At 36.7% G+C, this 26913-nt stretch overlaps 1 protein-coding gene and 1 long non-coding RNA gene across 2 annotated transcripts in view; both read left to right on the top strand.

Moving 5' to 3' along the window:
* The window catches only part of atp6v1b2 (ATPase H+ transporting V1 subunit B2), a 38108-nt gene extending 13251 nt beyond the window's left edge, over positions 1 to 24857 (top strand). Inside the window, exons 7-14 of the mRNA XM_007229909.4 lie at positions 13892 to 13993; positions 14905 to 15002; positions 15874 to 15997; positions 17600 to 17750; positions 18833 to 18915; positions 21166 to 21270; positions 21354 to 21483; positions 22801 to 24857. Of these exons, the coding sequence (XP_007229971.1) occupies positions 13892 to 13993; positions 14905 to 15002; positions 15874 to 15997; positions 17600 to 17750; positions 18833 to 18915; positions 21166 to 21270; positions 21354 to 21483; positions 22801 to 22937 (930 nt within the window). The 3' untranslated portion in view covers positions 22938 to 24857. The remainder of the gene's footprint in view (positions 1 to 13891; positions 13994 to 14904; positions 15003 to 15873; positions 15998 to 17599; positions 17751 to 18832; positions 18916 to 21165; positions 21271 to 21353; positions 21484 to 22800) is intronic.
* LOC125784852 (uncharacterized) lies at positions 4717 to 10122 on the top strand. Its single transcript, XR_007427440.1, has 3 exons — positions 4717 to 5360; positions 7213 to 7390; positions 7426 to 10122. It is a non-coding gene; the product is annotated as an uncharacterized LOC125784852 (long non-coding RNA).
* Positions 24858 to 26913: the final 2056 nt, after the last annotated feature.

Here is a 26913-nt window from a genome sequence, read left to right as displayed (position 1 = left end):
GCCTCTGTCACTTTCTGTAGTAAATAAATATGTTCAGAATCTGTATGTTTTATTCTGTGTACATTTACTTCCTAAATATCACTGGATCCTCTGAATTTCGAGATCGTTTAAGGGTAATAATTTGAAAAATGCTAACTTTAAGCTAATGCTTAACTGACGTCACAGCACAGCGGCTGGAAATGACCCCGGACTGGATTCTGCATAACAACAGTTAACTCCGGTCAGATCGCGTTTTGGATTATTCTTCTTCTTCACAGAGGATCAATAAAGCATTTAAACAGGTGAAAACTCTTTCAGTAATGTTGAGCAGTGTAGTCTGTGTTTAAAAAGCAGATAATAAGAGAAAGTGGCTCTCAGTTCAGCAGTGCTTCCCCGAAGGGTTTAGTATTTAATTACTAATTACAACACCTGACCCAAATAATCAACTAACAACTAACTAATCAACTAACTACCTGCCCTCACTGAGGCGACAACCAACCAGAAACACCAGTTTATTTCACTGCATTATCAAGACGGTAAATGTTAAAACGTGTAACAGCTGGTTCTTATGGTGGCCCTGAAGTGCAAAACAAATTAACATGTCAGAAAACAAAATTACAAAAACTAAAACAAATTTACAAGACGCAAAACACTTTTCCCAGCACTGAAACACTTTTACAAACGCTGAAACACTTTTACAAACGCTAAAACACTTTTACAAACGCTAAAACACTTTTACAAACGCTGAAACACTTTTACAAACTGCGATTTCTGACGGAAAGGGAGGGTCTAACACACAGGAAGTGCTTGATGCGGACCCTCCTTGTCAGTCAAGCTGCGTTACGATGAGAGAGTGGAGTTATGGACACTAAACTATGTTTTGTGGCACGTATTTTAGCAGCAGCAGTAAATACTTAAACTATCCCTGTCCTGTTGCTACCCCCGCCGCGGGGTTCACCTAATACCCCGGGGGTTCAGCTAATGCCACGCGGCCATCAGCTAATGCCCCCGCTGCGGGGTTCAGCTAATACCCCACGGAGTTCAGCCACTGCCCCGCGGGGTTCAGCCACTCCTGTACTGTATTACCTGAACCCCGCGGGGCAGTGGCTGATGGCCGCCGGGCATTAGCTGAACCCCGCGGCGGGGGGGGGGGCAGTGACTGATAACCGCGGGGCAGTGGCTGACATAAAGCATAGTTAGCTGGGTTAGCTCTGTGGTGGTTCTTCAGTTAGCTGGGTTAGCTCTGTGGTTCTTCAGTTAGCCGCCTTAGCGAGGGCAGGTAGTTAGTTGATAAGCTAGTTGTTAGTTATTAGTTGGATCAGGTATTTTGTAATCAGTGTAAACCAGTGAGCGTAATTTACATGACTATAAAGCCTGAACTGGACAGCTGTTCTCTCTGCAATTTGTCGATTATTATCATGTTCACAGCTTAATTTAATGTTACTCTCACATTACGTAACACAGCGGAGGTAACGTTACTGAAATGCGCTGCGTGCAGTTTTTTACGATCCTCCTGACCGGAGGTACAAACCTTACCGCTAACGGTAAAATAAAATGGTGGGACAATTTTAAAAATGAAGTAGTTGTTACTGAGGAGTGATGAGAAAACGTCCAAATGTCTAGGGAATTCCTGTTCATTTCAGCGTTTTTGAGTGGTATGGCATTTCCGTGTGGATGGGGATATTTCTGAAAACGCTGCTCGTGTTGGCAAAGATATTAAAATATATATATATATATATATATGTATATATATATATATATATATATATATATATATATATATATATATATATATATATATATATATATAGATATATATAGATATATATAGATATATATATATCCGGTGTTCTGTCGAATTGCCCTAATCTGTATCTAAGTGTAAAAATACAGAAGAAGCACTATCTTAGGGCATGTACCCAGTAAAATTCCAGTAGATAGAATCCGTTAGATTTGGATTGCAGAAATCATTGTATTTTGGCAAAGTTATGGCAAATAAAGCTCATTACAAACTGCTTTTGTATTTATTTATAATTTATTTTTAATTGTAAATATTAGTTTCCAGTTACACTTTTGTGCCTTCAGGTTGTTTAATGTACACCCCCACCCCTAAAACAGATTAATTATGTAAGGGGCCGCCCGCAACGTGGTCTTCCCACCACTAAAGGGAGGCCACGCTCTAAGCCAGGTGGTAATCAGCGCGATTAACAACAGCTGGTGTCACTACCTTATAAGGGTAGTATACCTTCCTTCCAGTTCCTCGGCGCAGAGTCTTGAGTATTCCCGTCAGAAAGCAAGACCACGCCGGTTTTTCTTACGATCTCTTCAGAGTTGCCAAGTGGCTCTCTATCTTTAACCTCTATGGGAACAGTGTATACTGGGCTCAGTTCAGAGAGGTTCTCTTTAATTCTTCTAGAGCTACCTGTGTCGCTCTAACCCCTTCACCTCGCTGGTCGTGTCACCACGAGGCTGTCTGTCTCTCTTTCTCTTTGCACTTTTGTCAAAAAAAAAAAAACTTTCTTTCGTTTCTAGCGACCAGAGGGGGATACTTCTTCCCTTCTAACTTCGCTTACTTTTTCTCTCTAGCCCTTATTGTTTTTTTTCACAGTTTCTAAATCACTATTCCTGCTTGGATTATTTTTATTTCGCTTCGTTTATTTAGCTCTCCTTCTCCCGCTTGCAAGTCACTTAGTTCTTCCTTGCGCTGACGTCATCGGCTCGTCCCCGGTGGCGCAGCGTGTAGGTTGCATTCACTGCGCCTCAGAGCCTGTGCTCGCGGGTGTTCAAACCCCGCTCCGAGCGATTTTTATTTTATTATTATTATTTTTTTAAAATATCTTTCCACTGCTCTATATCTGTATTCATTTCATTTCTCAGCAGTAAAGTGGTTCTTTCTACACTTCCACACTCAATTGTGTGTATTTCTTTCAGTATTCTAAACCCTGCCCCCAGTGTTAAAACACCTACACTAGCTGCCTCTTCTTCATTTTCAACTGCGTCTTCTTCTCTTTCAGCCGCATCTGCTTCTCTTTCAGCCTCGTGCTCTTCTCTTTCAGCCGCATCTTCTTCTCTTTCAGCTGTGTCACAATGTCTATCTGCTGCATCTCCTTCTCTTCCAGCTGCATCTCCCTCTGTTTCAGCTGCATCTCAATGCCTTTTTGCTGCCTATTCTTCTGTTTCAGCTGCTTCTTAATGTCATCCAGATCCATCTCCTTCAGTTCCAGCCGAATCCCCATCTCGTACAGCTGGAACTCAATCGCTTTCACCTGCCACTCGTCATCTTGCAGCTGCATCTCAGTGTCTTCCAGCTCCTCCTCCTTTTCTTGCAGCTGTATCTCAGTGTCTTCCAGCTGCACCTCCTTTTCTTTCAGCTGCATTTCCTTCTGTTTCAGCTGCATCTCAGTGTCTTCCAGCTGCACCTCCTTTTCTTTCAGCTGCATTTCCTTCTGTTTCAGCTGCATCTCAGTGTCTTCCAGCTGCACCTCCTTTCCTTTCAGCTGGACCTCCTTCTGTTTCAGATGCATCTCAGTGTCTTTCAGCTGGACCTCCTTCTGTTTCAGATGCATCTCAGTGTCTTTCAGCTGGACCTCCTTCTGTTTCAGATGCATCTCAGTGTCTTTCAGCTGGACCTCCTTCTGTTTCAGATGCATCTCAGTGTCTTTCAGCTGGAACTCCTTCTGTTTCAGCTGCATCTCAATGTATTTCAGCTGGACCTCCTTATGTTTCAGCTTCATCTCCTCTTCCAGCTGCATTTCAGTCTCTTTCTGCACCACATCCTCTTCCAGCAGTATCTGCTTCTCTATGTCCTTCTTCTTTCTTCTGGCCTTAAAGCCCCAGAGCATGGTTTCACAGAAGCGCTTCATCGTGACGGCACAGAGACGTGTCCAGAGCTCAGTGTGATCTCACCCTAATGCGCGGGCTATTTATACCCCCCGCTCGTGTGACGTCAAGCGCTCGAATTCGAATGTCTGTTTTTTTACCCCGCTTGTGTGACGCCACGCGCTCGAATGCTCGTATCTGTTTATAACCCCGCTCGTGTGACGTCACGCGTTCGAATGCGAGCGCGCGTGTGTGTGTGAGAGAGAGAGACAATGAAAACTATTACTAAAGTTATTACCCATTTCATCAAATAATGAAAGGACCATTGGTGTAGAAACCGGGGGGGATATTAGAAACAGGTGGACTTGCCCCCCCCAAAAAATGATATTGTTTCGCTCAGATCAGCTGTACTATTAATGAGGAGACAGACCGGACCAATCAAGGAGCCGGTACAGGTATTAAGTCCCGCCTCTCAGTAGAAACAGCTTGCTGGTTTTGCGCGCGCGGAGGAGAGGCAGTTTGCTGTTGGGGAAGCCCCGCCCTCTCGCTGTAAGATTTAGCAGCGGGACCGGGCTGCAGCAGCTTCAGCTGATTTAAAAACAGATCTGGATATACGGAGATTTTACTAAAAGAAAGGTAACTTGTAGGCTAACCACGTAAACTGTGATATGTTTCTGATAGATGGTTAAAAATACACGTCTCTGAATCACCACACAGTTTAAACCCACTGTGATTAATAAACTGCAGCTGTGTTAGTGAGTTTAACTTTAGAATTACCTAGATTGGGAGTCAAGGTTAAAGAAAAAATAACTATATATGTAATGTTCAACTTGACCTGTACCTGATCAGCTAATCACTATTTCATTTTCAAACTGTGTTTATTAATTTAGCATTACAGGACTTACTGTGAGCTATAACCCACTAAACATTAGACGTCTTATGGACGTGCAGATCATGTCTATATTGCGTCGGTCGGTCCAAGACCAATTCTGTACGTCTACACGACGTGCAAACTAGGTCCGCTATTTGGACGTCTAACTATGACCCCACTTGGACGTCAATATGCAGTTAAACATTTGAACGTCGGACTAGGTCACTTTTTTGGACGTCATGGGGACGTCTAATACAGGTGCAGGAAATTAACATTATTTAAGAATATATTTATTTTTAAATGTATGTCAAAATTGTTGTTATCAATATTGTTAATCACTATGAATATAGATTATTTATGATTAAGCATAATTTATTTCTAATTATTTATTTGAGTATTATATTTTTTATCTATTTAATTAATTAACGAATGTAGGTATTTATTTACGTATGTTTTTATTTTTATTTGGAAATGCAATTTATGTGGAAAATTGTTAAGTTGATTTCAACCAGTCAACACCACTCTGATTTGCTGAGACCGCACGTCATCATAAACTCCACTCTGATATGCCGAGGCAAAACACGCTAAACATTTTTTGGCTGCTGCAGTAGCTCAGCTCAGCTCAGCTCATTCAGTTCAGCTTGCTCAGCTCAGCTCCGCTCCGGACCGGACTCAGCTGCCAAGCTATAAGGTAAGACGATATGTATAATAAGTTAATGTATTTGTAGTGTTAGTTGTTTTAGCTCTGTGGTCTTAACCTGAACCTGCTGGCGTTGCCTCTCTTCCCAGGCAGTTAGCTAACTAGCTAGCTAGCTAACGATAGCTAAACAGTGGCCATAGTTAAAATGGAATTGGAATTACTTTTGAGAACGACCGTAATGCAAATAATATTTACTGTAACCGAAGCTTTAACGTAGAAGCATTGTCCGGTCATTAAGTCGATGCACTAACCAGAGCTAGGCTGATAAGCCAATCTAAGCTAAATCAAAGAACCGTCTTTGGCTAAATTCGCTAAGCTAGCGTTAAGTTATATAAGTTTGTGGCACCCACAATTAACCTAGGCAACTGGGGGCAATATCAAGTGCATTTTGAATAGCCTGAAGAAGTAAGTTTATGTGAATATTACATAAATAAGGCAATTTAAAATAGTTTGTTGTGGGAAAAAATTAATTAAAATAGCTTAATATGATGTGTGAGAATTAAAACGGCACGATAATTCTGGTCAGGTGTTAAATGTGTATTCCCGCCTTTAGCTTAGCGTTAGCTAAGCCATAGCATGAAGAAGTAAGTTTATGTTAATATTACATAAATAAGGCAATTTAAAATAGTTTGTTGTGGGAAAAAAAATATTAAAATAGCTTAATATGATGTGTGAGAATTAAAACGGCACGATAATTCTCGTCAGGTGTTAAATGTGTATTCCCGCCTTTAGCTTAGCGTTAGCTTATCGTTAGCTTAGCATTAGCTAAGCCATAGCATGAAGAAGTAAGTTTATGTGAATATTACATAAATAAGGCAATTTAAAATAGTTTGTTGTGGGAAAAAATTAATTAAAATAGCTTAATATGATGAGTGAGAATTAAAACGGCACGATAATTCTCGTCAGGTGTTAAATGTGTATTCCCGCCTTTAGCTTAGCGTTAGCTAAGCCATAGCATGAAGAAGTAAGTTTATGTTAATATTACATAAATGAGGCAATTTAAAATAGTTTGTTGTGGAAAAAAAATATTAAAATAGCTTAATATGATGTGTGAGAATTAAAACGGCACGATAATTCTCGTCAGGTGTTAAATGTGTATTCCCGCCTTTAGCTTAGCGTTAGCTTATCGTTAGCTTAGCATTAGCTAAGCCATAGCAAGAAGAAGTAAGTTTATGTGAATATTACATAAATAAGGCAATTTAAAATAGTTTGTTGTGGGAAAAAATTAATTAAAATAGCTTAATATGATGTGTGAGAATTAAAACGGCACGATAATTCTCGTCAGGTGTTAAATGTGTATTCCCGCCTTTAGCTTAGCGTTAGCTAAGCCATAGCGTGAAGAAGGAAGTTTATGTGAATATTACATAAATAAGGCAATTTAAAATAGTTTGTTGTGGGAAAAAAATATTAAAATAGCTTAATATGATGTGTGAGAATTAAAACGGCACGATAATTCTCGTCAGGTGTTAAATGTGTATTCCCGCCTTTAGCTTAGCGTTAGCTTATCGTTAGCTTAGCATTAGCTAAGCCATAGCATGAAGAAGTAAGTTTATGTGAATATTACATAAATAAGGCAATTTAAAATAGTTTGTTGTGGGAAAAAATTAATTAAAATAGCTTAGTATGATGTGTGAGAATCAAAACGGCACGATAATTCTCGTCAGGTGTTAAATGTGTATTCCCGCCGTTAGCTTAGCGTTAGCTAAGCCATAGTGTGAAGAAGGAAGTTTATGTGAATATTACATAAATAAGGCAATTTAAAATAGTTTGTTGTGGGACAAAAATAAATGGCCATCTTCAACATTTTCTGAGATTTCTAATTTGTCTTTTTCTACTTGTGCAGATGGAGTCATGAAATGTGACGGGACAGCCACCGAGGACTTCATACTTCGGAGCATCTCAAACATGCACCACAAAGACGTGGAGGACACACCGCTGTCTCTCAGGACCTAGAATCTTAATGAAAGTATAATGATGTTAAGGGAAGGTGTAGTGGAAAGGTGTGATAGTGTTGAGGGAAGGTGTAATGTTAAAGGTGTGATAGTGTTGAGGGAAGGTGTAATAGTGTTGAGGGAAGGGGTAATGTTAAAGGTGTAATAGTGTTAAGGGAAGGTATAATATTGTTAAGGGAAGGTGTAATGCAGGGGTCTCAAACTCATTTTTGCCGAGGGCCACATTGACATATTGGCTGTCCTCTGAGGGCCAGATGTAACTTACAAATATAAGAAAATGTAACCAGATGTAATATATAAAATGAATGTAATTACTCCTTAATGTTAAATAACTCTCAATATACTATTTATTCAATCAAATATTACAGTTGCATGGAAAAATGTTTGCTTGTTGCTCTATTAACATAAATCCTTTTAATTTGTCATGTTATGAAATCCAAAAACTCCATCAATCAAGAACCAAACTATTCAAGTGAATAGAAATTACATCAGTACAAGTTATATTAACTTTGATCAAAACGTTTGATACTGAAATAAGGCTTAATAAATATAAAATCAAAAATTGTGAGCTGTGACAGATTTAGCATTTCCTCAGATTTAGCAGTTCCTCATCCAACCACTAGTCGGAGCTGCAGCTGCAGCACCACAAGCCCGCAGTCTTTGCTTAGTCAGAGCTACAGCCCAGCCACGGGCTACAGGACTCAGCTGAGCCTGTCTGGAGCGTTTTGAAATTTTTTAAGTTCTTCTGTGTATGAAATAAAATAACCCCACTAACCGGATAATACAGCTCTCTACAGTTCATCTTTCAGCCCAAGCAGCTAACAGCAGCAGTTTAGAGCAGCGTCAGGGAGTCACTGCTGGGATTACATTATAAACAGGTCAGTTAGCGCTGCTAACCTCAGGATGTTTATAACTACGGAGTTTAATGGACACACCACGGCAGCAAGGTTAGACTGTTGAAGGCTACTGAAGACTACTAAAGCAGGCAACGCAGCGTAAGCAAAACAAAAACAAAAACCACACACACACACCAAAATACAAGTTAAGATAAAATATGAAAACGAACATAATAAAGCATAAATAATTAAATTGAATTGCGGGCCAGATGTATGTTTATTTTGTTAACCCGTGAGGGGCCGTATGAAACCGCGTGGGCCGGTACTTTGAGACCCCTGGTGTAATGTAAAGGTGTAATAGTGTTGAGGGAAGGTATAATATTGTTAAGGGAAGGTGTAATGTTAAAGGTGTAATAGTTTTGAGGGAAGGTGTAATAGTTTTGAGGGAAGGTGTAATAGTGTTGAGGGAAGGTGTAATGTTAAAGGTGTAATAGTGTTAAGGGAAGGTATAATATTGTTAAGGGAAGGTGTAATGTAAAGCTGTAATAGTTTTAAGGGAAGGTAAATGTTTAGTGAAATTGTTATGGTGTGAATCTAAGGTGTATGTTATGTTGATGTAAAATAAAGGCATTAACCCTAAATGAGATTTACTCATTATTTTTATTATTATATTAATGTTTCCCCAAACAGAAAGGGTCAATTTAAAATCAACAGTGGTAAGATGGGGGTAATTAATTTATCCCTTGCTTTTACTGGTTCTTTGCAGGTTGACATGTTTTGGAAAAAGTGAGAGGGTTGAAATGCAATTTATTTGTAAAGCATATTGTGTATAACTAACGTGCATAACTAGTTCCAGAAGGTTGTGAACCTGTTCCAGTAATTGTTTGGCTTAGCTTTGTATGCGTTTCCAGTGATCTGCTGAAGCTGGAACAATGGAACAGTTGCCACCGTCTGAAATGGCACTACAGTTATGCAGGGAGCCTCAAAGTAGCTGGTCTATAAAAACGAATACATGTAAATTTCACGTAGAAAAGACGTCCACAACGACTTAATTTAAACTAGAATTAGCCCTTATCCGGAGGTCTGGGGGACGTCAATACTGGACGTGCAGAAGACGTCAGAAAAAAGACGTCGTCTGGCGTCACAGTCTGCACCTTCAGGAGACCAAAATTGGACGTGCAAAAATGACCTAGAAAAGACGTCGTTTCAACGTCTCTTTGTTTAGTGGGAATGAACGAAAATTCATTTAGCTAACTAGTTTGCTAGAAGCTGGATGTAGAGGATAGCCAGACTTTAGTACAGTACTTTGTTTGTAGTTTAAAGCAGTTTCTTAACCCCAATCACTGCCCCAAAATAGTGTTTTCCACCTGATCCAGCTGATCAGCTAATAAACAGTCATTTACTGAGTTTACCTGTTAAAATCCTTTAGCCCCCTATGGAGCCTTAATTAATCATGTATATCAGCAGTGTATTAGACACATCATACCATCACTTACTTTATTAAGTGTCTTTTAAGCAAAGGAAGCTCTAGAATCTGCAGAACAGTGTTAATATGCAGTAGAATATGTAAAAACATGGTTGAGAAACACTGCTGTAACATGACTTCTGATAATTTGTAGTTCACAGTAAGACCACATGTCCTGACGTTTATAAAAATTTCTATGAAACATAAAGTTACATTCTTTTACATAAAAGGACAACATCTTAAGAAGAGCTCTCAGTAGAAAAACTAAATAAAAGTGCAGGAGAAAATGTAAATATATGACAGAATTGACATGCCAATACATAATAATAATAATAATAATAATAATAATAATAATAACCAAATCTGTATTATTTTAAATATTAGGTGATAACTGATCATTTTTGTCATATGTATATAATTCAGACATTGCATGCATAATTTTTTCTAACAACAGTAACTGTAACATGGAGTAACATGTTTAGGTTGTAAAATCACCTTATAATAATTTACATTTAATTAGTCATTAATTAGTAATTTCCACAAATGTTGTTCTAGGAAACTGTAGGGTGGGCTTGGGTTCATATTGGCAAATGTGTCCCTCCCAATATCAAGCCCGCTCCTACGCCCTTGGAAAGGGCCATTCCACTAAACGGGTGCCATTTACTTGTTAAGTCTTCCAAATAAAACTAACTAAAACTTTTTTTTAACTCTGAATCTAATATTAAATCTAAAATTAAAACATGTACTGGTCAATCCCATGCAGCTTTACTTTATACTTTTTTACAAGGTTTCTAATCCAAAGATGGTTGCAAAACTCATGTGAAATTTAAAAAGCATGTTTAAAAGCAAGTCCACTAATTATTTTGTTTTTTTTCTCAAGAAAGTCTTTATTCTAGAGAAATGGTGACTGCATGTTCAAATAATTGATATTTATGACAAAAAAGACACTCCTGTTACTGGCACTCGTTTCTGTTACTTGTTATGTTTTGAGTAACAAGACTGAAAGTAACAGGAATTGTGTTTTTTAGCAAGAGGACACTGAGCACATTTAAGTGATTTTTTCACTTAAATAAGTAAGATGTAAGAATTAATTTAGGTAACAGGAGTGTTGAGATTTGGCTCCTCAGTCATCCTTACAATAAGATCACATATACAGAAAAATAATGAGGGAACTTTATTTTACTTACCTTGATCTTCAGAAGAACCAGCTGTTTATTTCAGAACATCTTCCTGTTGTAGATGCAACATATTGTAGAAATGTTTCTTCTAAGTTAAACCCAGGGACACAACTAAAATGTGTATTTTAACTAAAATATAATGGATTTATTACGAAAAAATATATATATATATTAAAGCATAGATGGGATTTGGAGTCACACAACAAGGCAAAAAAAAATTACTTCTCAATATGTTATGGTAAAGTTTATGGTTTGTGATTGTGGGCAGGTAACAAATGCTATTTTTTCAGTGTTCTAAGTAGTTTGTATTAATGTATTAAATTACATACCTTACTTAAATGTACAAAACACTATGCTTAATAATAAAATGTACTTTAAAGTTAATTTGTATGCACATTTATACATGTAATTTCCTGGTGACAGAAATTGCACACATTCGGTGGAGTATGCCACATATTGTGCTGTCATACAAAAAATCTTGTCTCTCAATTTTTGTACTTGTCATTTTAAACCACAATTTGCCATTTGTGTCATATAGAGTCCACATTTCTTTTGTTATTTAGCATACATGCAAGATTAGCAACCAATGTAAAATTTAATTAAGAAAAAATAAAATAGTTCAAAATTTAAGGATATGCAAACAGGAAAAATGTAGAGCAATAAAACAAAGAGATTAATACAAAGAATAATAACATTTAAGAACAGGAAAAAATAAATATAAAATAAAATAAATTAAAGGACTAAAATAACTATATATATATATATAAGGAAGAATATAAATTAAATAAAAACGTTAGGGTCAAAAGTAAAAGCAGTAACAAAACAAATAAAAAGATGAAATGAATAAAATAAAAGGGCTGAATGGTAAAACATAAATTTAGATAAATAAAAAATGTAAAATAAAAAAAATGCTGAAATAAATAACAAGGTAAAAGAAAAACTCAACTAAAACAGTTACAGGCTGTCTGAAGGTGGTTAGATATTGAAAGTTAAAAATGATTTAGTGACACCAGTGAGCTGAGTTTTAGAGTTTCCTGTAGTGAATTCCATCGCACTGGTGCTCTGTAGTTAAAAGCAGATTGTGATCCAGTCACTAGAGCAGGTCTGATAATTACTGGTGTTTATAGAAATCAGCAGAGAGCGAATTATAAATATATATAAGCCAGTGTGTTTCTCGTCGAGCTGCTAGTGAGGACCAGCCTACTTTTTAGTACAGTCTGCAGTGGTGAGTAGTGTAAGGGTCACCAGTAATGAACCTTAGAGCAGAATGATGGACTGAATTCAGAGGTTTCAGGGCACTGGCGGACGCCTGCCTATAAATTACATCAGCGTAGTCTAAAGCTTAGATTCTCTGCCCGAACCCAATCCGATCCGAGGCCGGACCAGAACTTTCCACGCCGAGTCGGGCTCCGTTTTTAATGCTATTTTTATTTTATATAAAGCTATGGCGTGATAATCACAATGAAGTAAAGTAACACATCTCACTTTGTTTTAAATAAAAGTTGCACAAGTTAGAATGTTATAATCATGCAACTCTGGAACTGCGCATTAGGCACTTAAATTGCAGGTGAGAAAACTTTGGTCCAACACTCTCAGAAATGATTCATGGCAAGAGTTAATTTTTATGCATTTACTTCTGTTTAATTTTATTTTTTTAAATCATTTTTATATTTATGCATTAAAAAGAATTATTATCTACACAAATTAATAACTTCTAAAATGTCTGCAAATTTTGCGTTCACGCAATTTTTTATTTTAATTAAATACAAAATTGTTTTGTGTTTTTCAATAAGAAGAATTTTAAAATACCTAATACAAATAAAATTGAATAAATAATAACTATACGTATTATTATTATTGTTGTTGTTATTAAAACCTCCGGAAACAGAAACATAGCGTGATTTTCCCTCCACCAGATGAGTGAGCCATGGATAACGTGCATAACTTGAAGCTGTTTAATCACTGTTTAATTTAAATCTCTCGCGCTGTTACAGTCTCGCTCTCTCTCTCATCGTATCTCTCTCTCGCGCTCGCGTATACATGAGCATGCCAGTGTTTAGTTTTTCGTACCATTTCATTCGCATGGAAAATAAGACTAGGTTGCCACACACCGCACCTTTGGATGGTTTGTAGTGTTTGGGAAATAAAAAAAATGAAAAGAGAAAAAAGCACACCTTTAACTAAACATGAATTTATTTTATTTTATTTTACCCCTGGTGCTGGAGACCCGCGAGCACGGCGGGGCGCATGAGGGAGCGCGCGTCATTGCGCCTCCTCTATTTGGCCGCGCGCGAAAATGAGTTCAGGCAAAGATAACCATATAAAACTCAGTGCAATAAAATAAACTTAACATGAGTAAAGTTAATCAAACATTTGAATATACACTAGTAGACATAGAGTTACATAGAATTACAGGTAGACACTCTCACTGATCACTGACTTTTTTAATGTTTTTTTGGGCTTAGAGTTCTAATGTTGCACACTAAGAAAAGTACAGATTTGTACTTAAAAGTACAAAGCTTGTCTCTCGGGCTGTACCTTATATCATTTAATTAATAATCTTTACTGGCACAAAAAACATGGGTACAAAAAAGGACTTTCACTGAAAGGTGTCCATGTTTTTTGTGCCTATAAAGATTATAAACATTATCTGAAATATTAACTGAATATGTGTCAAGAACTTGATGATCCAAAATTGTCTGGCTTTCAAATAAAAAAAAATGTGCAATTAAAATAAATACTGTTTATCAGTGCAGTGATACAGAATACTGAATGTACCTTTTGGCTGGTTAAATGGTACAAGTCTGTACTTATTGCTGTTAGGAATGACTTTGTACTTTAGAGGAACATCTGATCCTGTCAAGACCAATATTGTACCTTTGAGGGTACAATTATGAAGAGTGAACTTAGCGTACCTCTGTTTTTTAGAGTGTATATAGATTTAATTACAGGTAGACACTCTCACTAAACACTGACTTTATTATGTTTATTTGGGTTTAGTATTCTAATGTAATATATAGAGTTAATTACAGGTAGACACTAACTATCTAAGCTAGATGAAATATATTGAATGTCTCTGTTGAAATTTCAGATTGCTGCACAGATCTGTAGGCAGGCTGGTTTGGTAAAGAAGTCTAAAGATGTGATGGACTACAGTGAGGAAAACTTCGCCATTGTTTTCGCTGCCATGGGGGTGAGAAAAAAACACTTTCAATCACTTGACTCACCATATTTTTTGACACTGTTATCAATGCATGTCTATTTCCTGGTCTATTTTTAATACATAAGGCACACCGGATTATAAGGGGCATGAACCAACACTAGTAAGGAACAGGGGTGTTGCCATGTTTCCCCTCGTATTTCAGCAGTTAAGCTAAGTAAACAAACAAAAAAAAAAAAAAAAATATATATATATATATATTAAAGTAAAACAAGCACTGTAAGTTAATCTACACAGATTTCTCTCCTGAAAAATTGGGTGAGTACAGTAACCTTAGATTTCCAGATTTCCACTAAGGCTAGATGTAGCAGCATTAGCGTTAGCAGCTAACCGCTAGCACTAGCCACAGTTAGCACTAGGAAATGCTGCACAACAGCGCAACACTGTGGATTACACTGAGTGTTTCTGTAACCCAGGGCAATATTAGCTAGCTGTTCATCCCACGTAGCTTGTTTTAACAAAGTAAACACGAAGAGTATAGTCTGATATACTCTATATAGTCGATATACTCTAAGCTAGCGCTTAGCACAGGTAGCGGCTCATGCTAATGCTGCTTCAGCAGTACATTCACTCAGTATACTTACTTTTGAATGGTAAAAGATCTAGCACTTTGCACTGTGGTTAGCAGCTAATGCTAATACTGTTTCTCAGTCTTGGTGCTGGAGAACTACACTGAAACTCCTGTATAACTCTGTACTTCAGTGGAGTGGCTTTACTGCTCATGAATACCTGACTGGTAGAATTCATACATAAGGAACACCGGATTTTGAGGAGCTCTGATGATTCTTGGGAAAATTAAAGGATTTTAAGTGCACCTTATAGTGCGAAAAATACGATACTCAGTAAATCACAGATTTAACTTTTATAATTATGTATGTTTTCAGGTCAACATGGAGACAGCTCGATTTTTCAAGTCTGACTTTGAGGAGAACGGCTCCATGGACAATGTCTGCCTGTTTCTGAATCTTGCCAACGATCCAACGTAAGCGCATTTTAAAACTTTAAACCTGTTCAGCTCATTCAGCATCAATTTAGTGATGATCTCATGCTCCCTGAACCATCAGCACTCTTTCACAATCTAAGTAAACTCAATGAAATATTCCTATTTCATCAGAAAACAACAAAACCCACTGATGAAATAACCTGGTATTGCTCAGTATATTCAGGAAGTCAGCTAGCCTCCTTCTTTGGGCTCATAACGGTGATGAAAAAGAAGCATGACCTTCTTTCATTACTCCAGAGTCCAATCTTTATTCTCCCTAGCTAACTGAAGCTGTTCTTACCAGTTATCCTCACTATTAAGGGCTTTTCTTAAGGCTACACAGCTGTTTAGACCCAATCCCCTGAGTTTCTTGCTCATTGTGTCTTGGGTAAAGCTCTTACTTTCACTATTAAACAAGATTTACCAAATTTTTGTAGTTTCAGCAGCAGTTTCTTCTTAAGATGTTTTTTCTGCATTATTAATGCATGCCAATAATTGAACCAGACAAACTGGATATTTTCCACGAGCACAGGATCACAGTGTCTTTCCACATGGTTGTTTAATTAATGAGAAGATACTCCCTGCATCAGTTTGAGTTAAATAATATGTTGTCCGCTGAAACATACAGTATTTACCCATGCAGTAGTTTATTATAAATTGGGATTTTTATGTATAAAAATTACAAATGGAGTAATAAAAATTAATTTCAGATATTAGAATACATGTTTAGTAAAGTACAAGTTTAAAATGTTGGCTAAATGTAAATATAATTAAGTAATTGATTCAGTAAGTTCCTTTTATACATTTTTCACATGAATTTTCATGAAATAATTTGACTTATAAGCTAATTATCATTAATTCCTGTTTACAGAATTGAGCGTATCATCACTCCCCGCTTGGCGCTGACTGCTGCTGAGTTCTTGGCCTATCAGTGTGAGAAGCATGTCCTGGTGATCCTGACGGACATGAGCTCCTACGCTGAGGCTCTGCGAGAGGTCAGAGGCTTTAATATCTCCAAAATTAGCTTTAACTTTAATCATAAGATCAATCCATCATCCTGAGGGTCTGTACTGTACTTTGTACCCTTATATGTAATCTGACCTGTGGAAAGGTTTATATACGTATGTGATCTGTTGCAAAGTATTTCAATAAATACTTTATATACAGACAAAAGAAAGGACTAAGTACTGTTTTAGTATTGAGAATCGTGATGCTACACTTCAGTATCGTTATTGAAGTCAAAATTTTGGAATCGTGATTTACAGTATTAGTTTGTACACACTTTTCTGCATTATAGATCCAAACTAATTATTTACTAAATTAGCATTTTCTCAGTCAGCTTTATGAGGTAGACTCACCTGGAATTCATGCTTTCAGTTAACAGCTATGCTGAACTTGTCAAGAGTTATTACTTGACTTTCTTGTCTGTTAATAAAGTGTTTGAGAGCATCAGTTAAAGTAAAGTTGTGAAGAGGTAGAGTTACAGGTATACAGTGAATAGTGAATATTTGAGTAATGTTCTAATCCAGATTATGAGAATCAATAAATTCTCACCTAAATATAGAATAAATAAAAGGTCAGTCAACATGAAAAAAAGTATTTAAATAACTTGTGCAATTGCAAAAAGGACCGTAAGAAATGTTATGATGAAACTGGCCCTCATCAGGACCGCCCTAGGAAAGAAAGAGCAAGAGTTCCCTCTGTTGTACAGGATACGTTTATCAAAGTTACCAGCCTGAGAAACCGCAAGTTAACAGCTCGATAAATGGATGAATGTTTATTATGAATACAATAATCTACTGGTTATTTTAAAGATTCATATAAATATATATTCCTATGTATTTATTTTAAAGGAAGCTTGATTTAAATTAGAAAACAGACTCAAATAAAAGTTTAAAACCCGGTGCATAGACTTTGACTATGATTCCACTGCAGTTCCAAAGTCAAAAGTTTGGACACACCTCAATCAGTCAGGTTTAGATCAGGGGATTAAAGCTCCAATAGGTAGGATTGAGATTTTGTGCTCGTGGGCTCCCCCCACAGTTGCAAAGTGTAATAAGTGTAAACGGCACTGTCGTTTTTGCATTTACACTCTGGTTGTTTTAATAACCTTTTAACTCTCTTATTTACATTTTAAGCTCCTTACACAACAGAAATACCAACTGATTTACTTGTAATCTGTCTTTATCTGGAGCTTCTCCGGTACAGCACAGACGAACAGCACAATAGGTTCGTTCGAATGAACAAATCTTTTGAACAAATCTTTTTAGTGAACAGATTCTAATGATTCAGTTCATCTACAAGAGCTGCTGCTCACTACAAGTTAGCTTCTGTAAAGAATTAACCAAATCCAAATAGCGGGTTTTTGTAGTTCTTGTAGATTTGTAAGAACTACATACAGGTCGGAAAGCAGGTAGCAATTCTCGAAAGAGGCGCAGTTCTCACAAGCGTTGGTCGCGGCCGCCTAGGAAAACTTACAGAGTCTGGTTTGGGGAATTTAAATATATGCATTATATGCGGTGCGAAAACAGGGCTGTGTTCTATTATATGCTTCTGTGACCGGAGGAAATGATGTCGTTTATCATTTATGTTTGAAGGTGTCAGCCGCCAGAGAGGAGGTGCCAGGCCGACGAGGTTTCCCCGGGTACATGTACACTGACCTGGCTACTATCTATGAGCGAGCCGGGCGCGTGGAGGGACGCAACGGATCCATCACTCAGATCCCCATTCTCACCATGCCTAACGACGGTGAGCACCAGTCTGTTTCCTCTCATATTGATCTTAAAAGAGAACTCCGGTGTAAAATGGACTTTAGGTGAAATAGAATGTGAAAAAAATTTAACTTATCTTTGTTGAATAACTCTCCTCCGCTCTCCTGCAGCTTTCTGAGGTCCAGTATTTTGTGCACTTTGCCCAAACAGGCTGTAGAATGAGTGACATGGGGTATATTTTATTTACACCTGCAGATAAATCACTTTTTACACCGTTATCCAGCTCAAAGTAGCTCCACACTTCATTGGTAGAATCCGAAGAGCCATGTTTTCTTCCTATAGCATAGTTAAATCTCTGGGCGCCACCATCTTAAATTTAATAATCACAATAAGCAGAGTTTGTCATGAAAAACCTGGAAAAATCATGGAATCTGAAAGTAGCAATGTCCAGGCCTGAATATGTTTTGGAAAAATAAAAATACTCTGAAAGTATTGGAAAAGTCGTGGAAATTCAGTCTACAAATCTTTGTTTTAGTTTATTTTGAGCTCCAATATGTCAGCTCAGAGTTAATTCTGCAATTTACCTCACACAATGGAGCTCTCAGGATCTGATTTTTATAAACACATTTTATTATTAAAGATTGTCAGCATTTTTATAAGATTCATTTTAGACCTACTATAATCAATTTTATTTTATTGTCCATGTCTGCACTGATGTTTTAAAAATTGTACAGTCATGATAATTTGCCTTGGAGGCATGAAAAAGTCATGAAAAAAACATGGAAATTTATTGGTAAAGAGTGATAAACTTCTTGTGCACTTTTAAAGCTTAAAACACCTCGTTTTTAATGTAAGAGCTCTCCGGATTTTACCACTGAAGTATGGAGCTACTTTATGTGTGAATAACGGTGTAAAAACTGATTTAGCTGCAGGGGTAAAATAAAATATGCTCCATCTCAATCATTCTTAAGCCTCTTAAGTGCACAAAATCCTGAATCTCAGAAAGGTGCAGGAGAGCAGAGGAGCGCTATTTAACAAAGATAAGTACTTTTTATCACGTTTTAATAAATACAAATCCTTATATAAATACTTATTATTCATATTTCTCATTTCCTGCAGATATTACACATCCTATTCCTGATTTGACTGGATACATCACAGAGGGACAGATCTATGTGGACAGACAGCTTCACAACAGACAGGTGAGAAATTTCACAATGATTACTGCCATGCTAACTACTAGTACATATGTCTGCCTGTCTGTCTATCTATCTATCTATCTATCTATCTTACACAGAGTGATCTATTTTAACCTCTTAACATGCCCTGGCCCGCCGGCGGGCCAGAAAAATATGATATTTAATATCTGGCTGTGTTTATGAATAGTTATAGGTTCAATATAGACACCCATATACCATTTTAAAGCTTAGAATCTCTGCTTTTCAGTTATATAGCCTATTTAGCTGTATCTCCTTTCAGAAAATAAACATTTAGGGCGAAATATGCCTTGGTTATGAAAATATTAAATCATAATTTTCATATTTCCGTTTATCGGACGTCCATATTTGATCGAATGCGGACATGTTATACACCATTCGAACCGTCTGGCTCTCCGGATTCCGAAACTGTGTAGGATGTACGGTCCCTGAATTAGAGCTGAAAGAGCGCGTTGCAGCGCGTGTTCAGAGTTGAAAAATGCACAGGTTTGGTCCTGTAGTTACCTAAAGTCACTCCCCCCACCCCCCCAACACCCACCAGCGCGTCCCCCACTCTCTTACCTTCAAAAAGAGCCCAGACTCAAGAAAATCCATCGATCCAGTCTCCTATAATCCACAGTTATATCCCCCCCCCCCCCCCCCCCCCACGCGAGGAATAATGTGAGACGGAATCTAAACTTTAATTACGAATTAAAAGCATTTTATTCGACGCTGCTCCGATTCTGGCCCACAGCCAGACAGGGCGGAGCCTACTGGACATGACGGTATGAGAATGAGGTCTCTCAGCCAATCAGGTGGCGAGCTCGGCCAGCTGAAAGGCTAAGGAAGAGAGATGCTTGGCCATAGAAACTTTCTCTAATAGATTTTCCACTCAGCAGAACAACCGCTCTTAAAGAGACAGTGCGGATTTCTGTTTGTATATGAGTAGACCACACAAAAACCCAGAGTTTACTGCAAAATGAGTTATAAAAGTGGTAGTTTTTATGCTTATAAAGTTTCCAGTCCTTTGGAGAGAGAATAGACCATTACTGGTTCAAATCACTATAACTTCTAACCAGTAATAGGTAGCAGTTTAAAATTTTATATGATGATTGTAAACACATTATAGTAAAATATAGAGTTGTCAAAACCCTTCATCCATATAAATAGTTCATTTTATGTGTCTGAAAATAAAAAAAAATAATAGAAAATCTGAAAAGCGCCTAAAAATTTTCCTGGTTTTCACCATATATTGCCCATTACATGTTCAATTGAATAATTAAAATGCCTTAAATGAATTGTGTAAAGGCTTCTAAGTAATATTAATTCATAGAATTGACTCTAAATAATTTAATATTGGAGTGATAAGCCTTCAAATGTGAGTATGTAATTTCAGGCGGAAAATGGTAAAAATAGGCTTGGAGCTTATTTCTTTTATTATTGATGATTATGGCTTACAGCCAATGAAAACCCAAAAATCAGTACCTCAGAAAATTAGAATATTATATATTAGCAGTTGGTCAGTGTGCCACGTCCTGGAAATTGAAAGTTTAGATTGACAGAATTCCACTACAGCTGGAGCATTAGCAGCTAACCGCTAGCGATACACTGAGGAACCCTGAGTGTTCCAGTAAACCAGGGCGATATTAGTTAGCGGTTCGTCCAACGTAGGTTGTTTTAACTCTGTAAACACACAGACTACAATCCAGTATTCTCACCTCTGAACGGCAAAAGAGGTAGCGCAGCGGTTTGCAGCTAATGCTTATCCTGCTCCAGCAGTGCTAGCTGGGGTTATCGGCAGGCTACAGGCCAATAATACTCACATCTGAACAGTGAAAGAGCTAGCGTTTAGCGCAGTTAGCAGCTAATGCTAATACTGATCCAGTCTTGGTACTGGAGCACTAAACTGAAACTCCTGTATAACTCTGTACTTCAGTGGAGTGGCTTTACTGCTCCTTAATACCTGACTGTAAGAATTCATACATACGCACTGACGATTTTTGGGAAAATTAAAGGATTTTAAAGGCGACCTTTAGTGCGAAAAATGTGGTTCATCCTTATCGGACCTTATACTGATACTGGATAGGATTGATCCCATCTCTAGTAGTAAATCAGTCAGAATTTGTATCAGTATTGGTACCCTGTATTGACTTAAGATGCTTAAAAATCAGGTAATATTGTGAATCTGAATTATAAGGGAAATCAGGGCATCAGTGCATCCTTATTTTACATAAAGGATATATGTTCTGTGTGCAGATTTATCCTCCAATCAACGTGCTTCCCTCTTTGTCTCGATTGATGAAATCCGCTATTGGAGAGGGGATGACGCGCAAGGACCACTCAGATGTGTCCAATCAGCTGGTGAGATTTTTTCAAATATACAAATATTTTATGTCTGATTTCCAAATGTGTGGTTGTGTAAATGTGTGTTTCTCTGCTCTCAGTACGCATGCTACGCTATCGGGAAGGACGTGCAGGCAATGAAGGCCGTGGTGGGAGAAGAGGCTCTAACTCCTGATGATCTGCTGTACCTGGAGTTCCTGCAGAAGTTTGAGAAGAACTTCATCTCTCAGGGTGAGTACCGGTAGTTGGAGAGTTTATTTAAGGTTATGGTGAGATCTGGTCTTTGTGATATTTTTTTTTTAATTACACCTTTATCTGACTTATTTGAATTGTTTATTTAAATTATTTCCATTATCTGTTTGTAGTATCTTTTACTTTGATCCAGGATGAATTGGAAAATTTACACATTTTTTTTTTTATAAAAGCTAAACATAGTTTTAAATAAAGATGACTAAGCTAAAAATGTTGAAATGTTATAATAAGACAATGTGGCTTTATATCATCACATTGGTGCCAAATAAATTAAGACTTCTTATGAAGTCTTATAAAAAATAGCCATATTGATGGACATGGGCTAAGTGTTTCTAAGTTTGCTTATAAGCTACTAATACATTGGGTGTGTTCATGGTTGGGCTGGATGATCTAGTAAAAATAAGATTATAAAAAATATATATATTAATATAAAATATATATTTTTTAAATCTTAATGATAAACAATATTTATGATCATTCTCTCACATACAAAAATGCATTATTAACAACAGTTCCTTAAAATCCCAGGTGATTTATTTATTTTATTTATTTATTTATTTTTAATTTTTGGGTGGGACATTCTGTGCTTCATGTTGATTAGTTTATAAATTGGGCAATATGGCCATAAAATAATACCCAATATATCAAAAAGTATCGTGACATTTTAATAAATGTTGTGATGTCATTATATTTAAAGTACAAATAAATAAACAATAATATTAAAACAAATATATGTTTTATTTAGTATAAATAAAGCAGTTTCATACATTTATTAGAAACAGAATAATCTATTTTGTCTGTGTGTAACTATTTTGTAAACAATAACTGAGCAAGACCCTGATGTTGTATAAAAGAAATGATACCACTAGTGTAACAAAATAAAAGAAAAAAGTCTACAGACAACCTATAAAGTACACAATATTTAATGCATGCAGATAAACTGCAAATAAACAGTAAAAAGTTAATACAGTAAATAGCAAGAAGATAGAGATATGGATTTAAAGTGGGGTGCTGAGTGGTTCAGTGGTTGTCAGCTACCGGAGCCCCGAGAGAGCACAGTAGGTTTTGCTCTCTCTGGGTGGGTACAGTAGATGGCGCTCTCTCTTTCACCTCATCACTCCTAGGGTGATGTGGATCAGCACAAGGCTGTGTCTGTGAGCTGATGTATCAGAACCTAGTCGCTGTGCTTTCATCCGAGTATTAACGCTGTGATGCTACTTGGCAATGCTGCATCAGCAGCAGTTCAAAAAGAGGCGGAGTCTGGAGGTCATATTGCTGTTATGCTTTGATCTGTAGGTGCGTACGAAAACCGGACTGTGTACGAAACCCTCGATATCGGCTGGCAGCTGATGAGAATCTTCCCCAAGGAGATGCTGAAGAGGATCCCTCAGAGCACACTGGCAGAGTTCTACCCCCGAGACTCCAAACACTGAGCTTCCATACTTTCATTCTTCTAGCTATCTATCTATCTATCTATATTCTCTCTATCTGTATTCTCTCTATCTGTATTATTTCTATCTCTATATTGTCTCTATCTATATTCTCTCTCTGTTATCTTTCTCTTCTTGATGTTGTGTACCCTGCATCAACTCTGCCTTCCAACATCTCTCTCTCGTACAAACACACACACACACTCTGGATGTCTTATCTTATCGTTCTGATCTCTGATTGGGAGTCTGAGCGTCGTACTTCATGCTTTTTCCCTGCTGCTTTCTGCTCTCTGATCTTCTTGTTCTGTAAATTTGTTGTGAATATCGTCGCTGTTCTGAGATCTGTGCTGCTGCGTAACGTGTGGGAACATAAAAACACACAAATAGTCTATAATGGAAACTTTATTAGTCCTTTAGTGGACAGAATGGTTTGCGCCACCATTGGTTAATAACACACTTTTCAGTATCACAACTGGAGATCACCACTACAGTGCTGCAGTTATTGTTAAAGGTCATTTAATAAAAAAAATATATATATGGTGGGTTTGGTGTGAGATGTTTCAGTCCAGAGAAATGGTGAATGTTGATTAGAAGCAGAGGTCCTTTTATTTTATTGTATTTATTTATTTATTTATTTTTTCATTTATATATTAGAAAAGCCTTTTCCATGTATTTAGTGTCAAAAATGTAAAGTGATTATCCATTAATTTTATACCAGTTTTATGTGAAATATTCATTATGTTAAAACAGCAGTAAATAGTGTTTACTTCATATTCTATTTTGCCTTATATATATATATATATATATATATATATATATATATATATATATATATATATATATATATATATATATATATAATCAGCCAATAGATAATATACTAATAATATTAATAATATTAATAGTATTTATTTAAAGAATATATTAAAATATATAGACAATGTTGTCAGCATACATGTGCACATTATATAGAACCTTCTTTTAAAAACTATTGTTAGCTGCCAATTATTATTATTATGTATTTTTACAATGTAGCTATTTTAAATTTTATAATTTTGACAATACTTTCTCTTAGAGTGGAGCATTTCACACCACCTTTTGCCTACGTTGGAAAAAAACAATTTATAATTATGCAGATTTTATTTATTTATTTTTTATTTTTTGGTGGATCTCCCATTTAAAGCTGGTTGGGTGACATAATTATGGAATATAAATAATCGTTAATCTTTAAGTGAATCTGTTACGAGTGTAAGAACTGCGGCCTGACTTGTGTTACCAAACACACACACACACACGCGCGGTGTGGTGTGTATGATGTTGCTGTACGCTTGTAGAAAAGCCATATGTACCAGTAATACTTGCACATGGTGGCGCTGTATACTTCATCTTAAAACTGAGCAATATTGGTTCAATATTGGTTATTTTACAGTATTCTATTGTTTATTAATATTATTATTAATACTATGGTTTGTAACACTAACACATTTTTTTTTTATTTGTACGCCTTTGTTTTACTCATCAGGCCTTGTTCTGTAAGATGATTGGTTGGAAATTGTTGTTAAATATTGTCTGAAAGCTGAGAAAATATTTTCTGAGAGTGTTTAATTGCTTTACACATAAAACGCAAGAATGTTTTTTTTTTACTTCTGTTATTTGAAATTGTTTGTATTTATCTGTATTTATTCATTTGTGTTATAAATATGTTTTTGTATTTATTGATTGATTTATAAAACTTGTGCCATGGTTTCAGTGCGCTGCTTACCTCCGCCCTTCTTAAGTCAATGTGTGCCACAGTGAAATATGTAATACCTCATGCGAATTTCATATAAATGAATGTTTTTTTTTTTGTTGTTGAATGCATGACAATATTGTGAATCGTTTGTAATTTGTCCGATCTGTGGAATAAACTCTAAATGATCTCAAGCCACTTTTATTGATCATAATTATTAGGTAAGATGCTGATGTTTTAATTTTATATATATATACAGTTCACTTTTACACATTTGTAGTAAATGGTACACTGAGAGCCCCCTCAGGAACAGAGATACACATGCATTTGTTGACAAGCTGACATACAGTACTAGTCAAAATTACTTTCCTTTTTTCCCTACTCTTTAACCGAACAGTGAAGTAATCCAGCAATGAATATCTAACATTTGACTGTTGTCTAGGTTGTATTCAGTCAGTGGAGCACCTGTGTTTTCTGCTGCAAAGATAAAGAAGCAATTTATTCCTTTTATTCCTAAACTTTGTCGCTATTTAAACGCTATTTAAATGAAGAGAGTGTAAAAATAGGCTGCTGATGAGGTGTAAGATAGCAATGAGCATTGTGGCGTGCCTGGTGAAGGGTGTAAGATATTAGGGCCATAAGACTATAAAACAAAAGATCAAAAGATAGAAACAGAAAAGCAAAGACTAACAAGTCAGACCAGACCTAAGGCTTAGTTCACATTACCAGGCTGAAGTGACTCAAATCTGATCCTGGCTCAGATCAGATTTTTTCATGGCTGTGTGAATGTGCCAAATCTGATTTTTTTTTTTAATCGAAGGAGACGTTTTTACACGTATCAATGTGCAGCATGTGAGGCGTTTCAGGGACAGATTCGTTCACATTACACACACAAACAGATCACTCACATCAAGATAGACAACTTCGATTTGACCAAAAATTTTATTTAGTGTGAACATAGCTAAACAGTACTTTTTGACTGGTACCGCACATCAGGTTTATATACACAGACACGGACAAGAAACACCTGGGGAAGATAACAAGGGGCTGCATTACAAACAAGACACTGGTGGTAACACTAGAAAAAATCAGAGAAACTGATTCAAAACCTGAAGTGGTCTCTTCATTTTTCTCAGAGCTGTATATTCTACAGTTGTGGCAAAAGTCATGGGACACATTACTAGTCCCTAGTAAGGTCAAGTCCAGGATCTACTGTAATCTGATTCTGAGTCTCGTTTATGGAAGATAAGGTAATCGTGAGCTTGTTTTACACATTGCGGCCGGGCTGTTCAGCTCTGGAGAACTGTGTTTAGCTTGGGTTTGATTGCACTCGTCTGCCGCATTGTTGTGCAAATCTAATTGTCAGAGTTTCTAAACTTGAGCTCATGTTTTGAGGCCTTTTCTTCAGAAGAACAGCTTCAGTCTCGCTCTCCAGAGTCCGTTGGGAACGCTGTTGTTTAACGAAGAGGCGTTCGCTGCCACCTTTCTTCTTAACGATCCGCCATGGAGCTCATTTTAGTTTGACTAATGGTGTCTTCTGGTGTCTGTCTGGAGTCATTACGAGATGTTACCTCAGGAAACCTCGCGTCTCTCTCAGCTGCTGTTTTTTTTTTTTCATCTTTGTTGGACGAAAATAACCAACTTTGAGGAGGAAGACTCTCTTTCTCGGGGTCTGTTTGAGAGAAATATTGAAGACATCTCATTTAGTGGTTCCATAAAGCGTCTTCAAGTCAAGTCAAGTAGTTTTTATTGACAATTGAAATTACGTTACTCTCCTTCCCAATAATTACAGCAAGTGCAGAAAATAAGATTATAATTTAAAACAATGGGAGAAACTATGAGTAAAATACAACAAGGACACAAATAGGCATATGTCAGATAGAAGTACAAAATTGCAATAGTGATGGGGGAGGAGGTGATTAAGATGGAATGACAGTAAAAAACAGAACCCGTATAAACAGAACCTGCATGAACAGTAGTGCAAATATGGTATAATAAGGCATAAGGCTGGTAAAATGAAGTGAAATATAGAAAAATAGTATCTGTACAAAGTAAGGACACTCCTTTTTATTTAATGGTTTTTCATTTGTATTTTATTTGTATTATTGTATACATTGTATTTCAATATTGAGGACATTTAACCCTCTATGGGATAAGTGTTGACCAATTGGTTAATGCACCTTTCCATACCAAAATATCTTCTAATATCTAATAATCTTTATTTTTTGTAGTTAATAAAATTACTAGGCA

Source organism: Astyanax mexicanus, chromosome 20 (assembly GCF_023375975.1).
Source record: "Astyanax mexicanus isolate ESR-SI-001 chromosome 20, AstMex3_surface, whole genome shotgun sequence".
Lineage (NCBI taxonomy): Eukaryota > Metazoa > Chordata > Actinopteri > Characiformes > Acestrorhamphidae > Astyanax > Astyanax mexicanus.
Note: the sequence above shows the minus strand (reverse complement) of the source record. Positions and strands in the feature narration are given on the sequence as shown.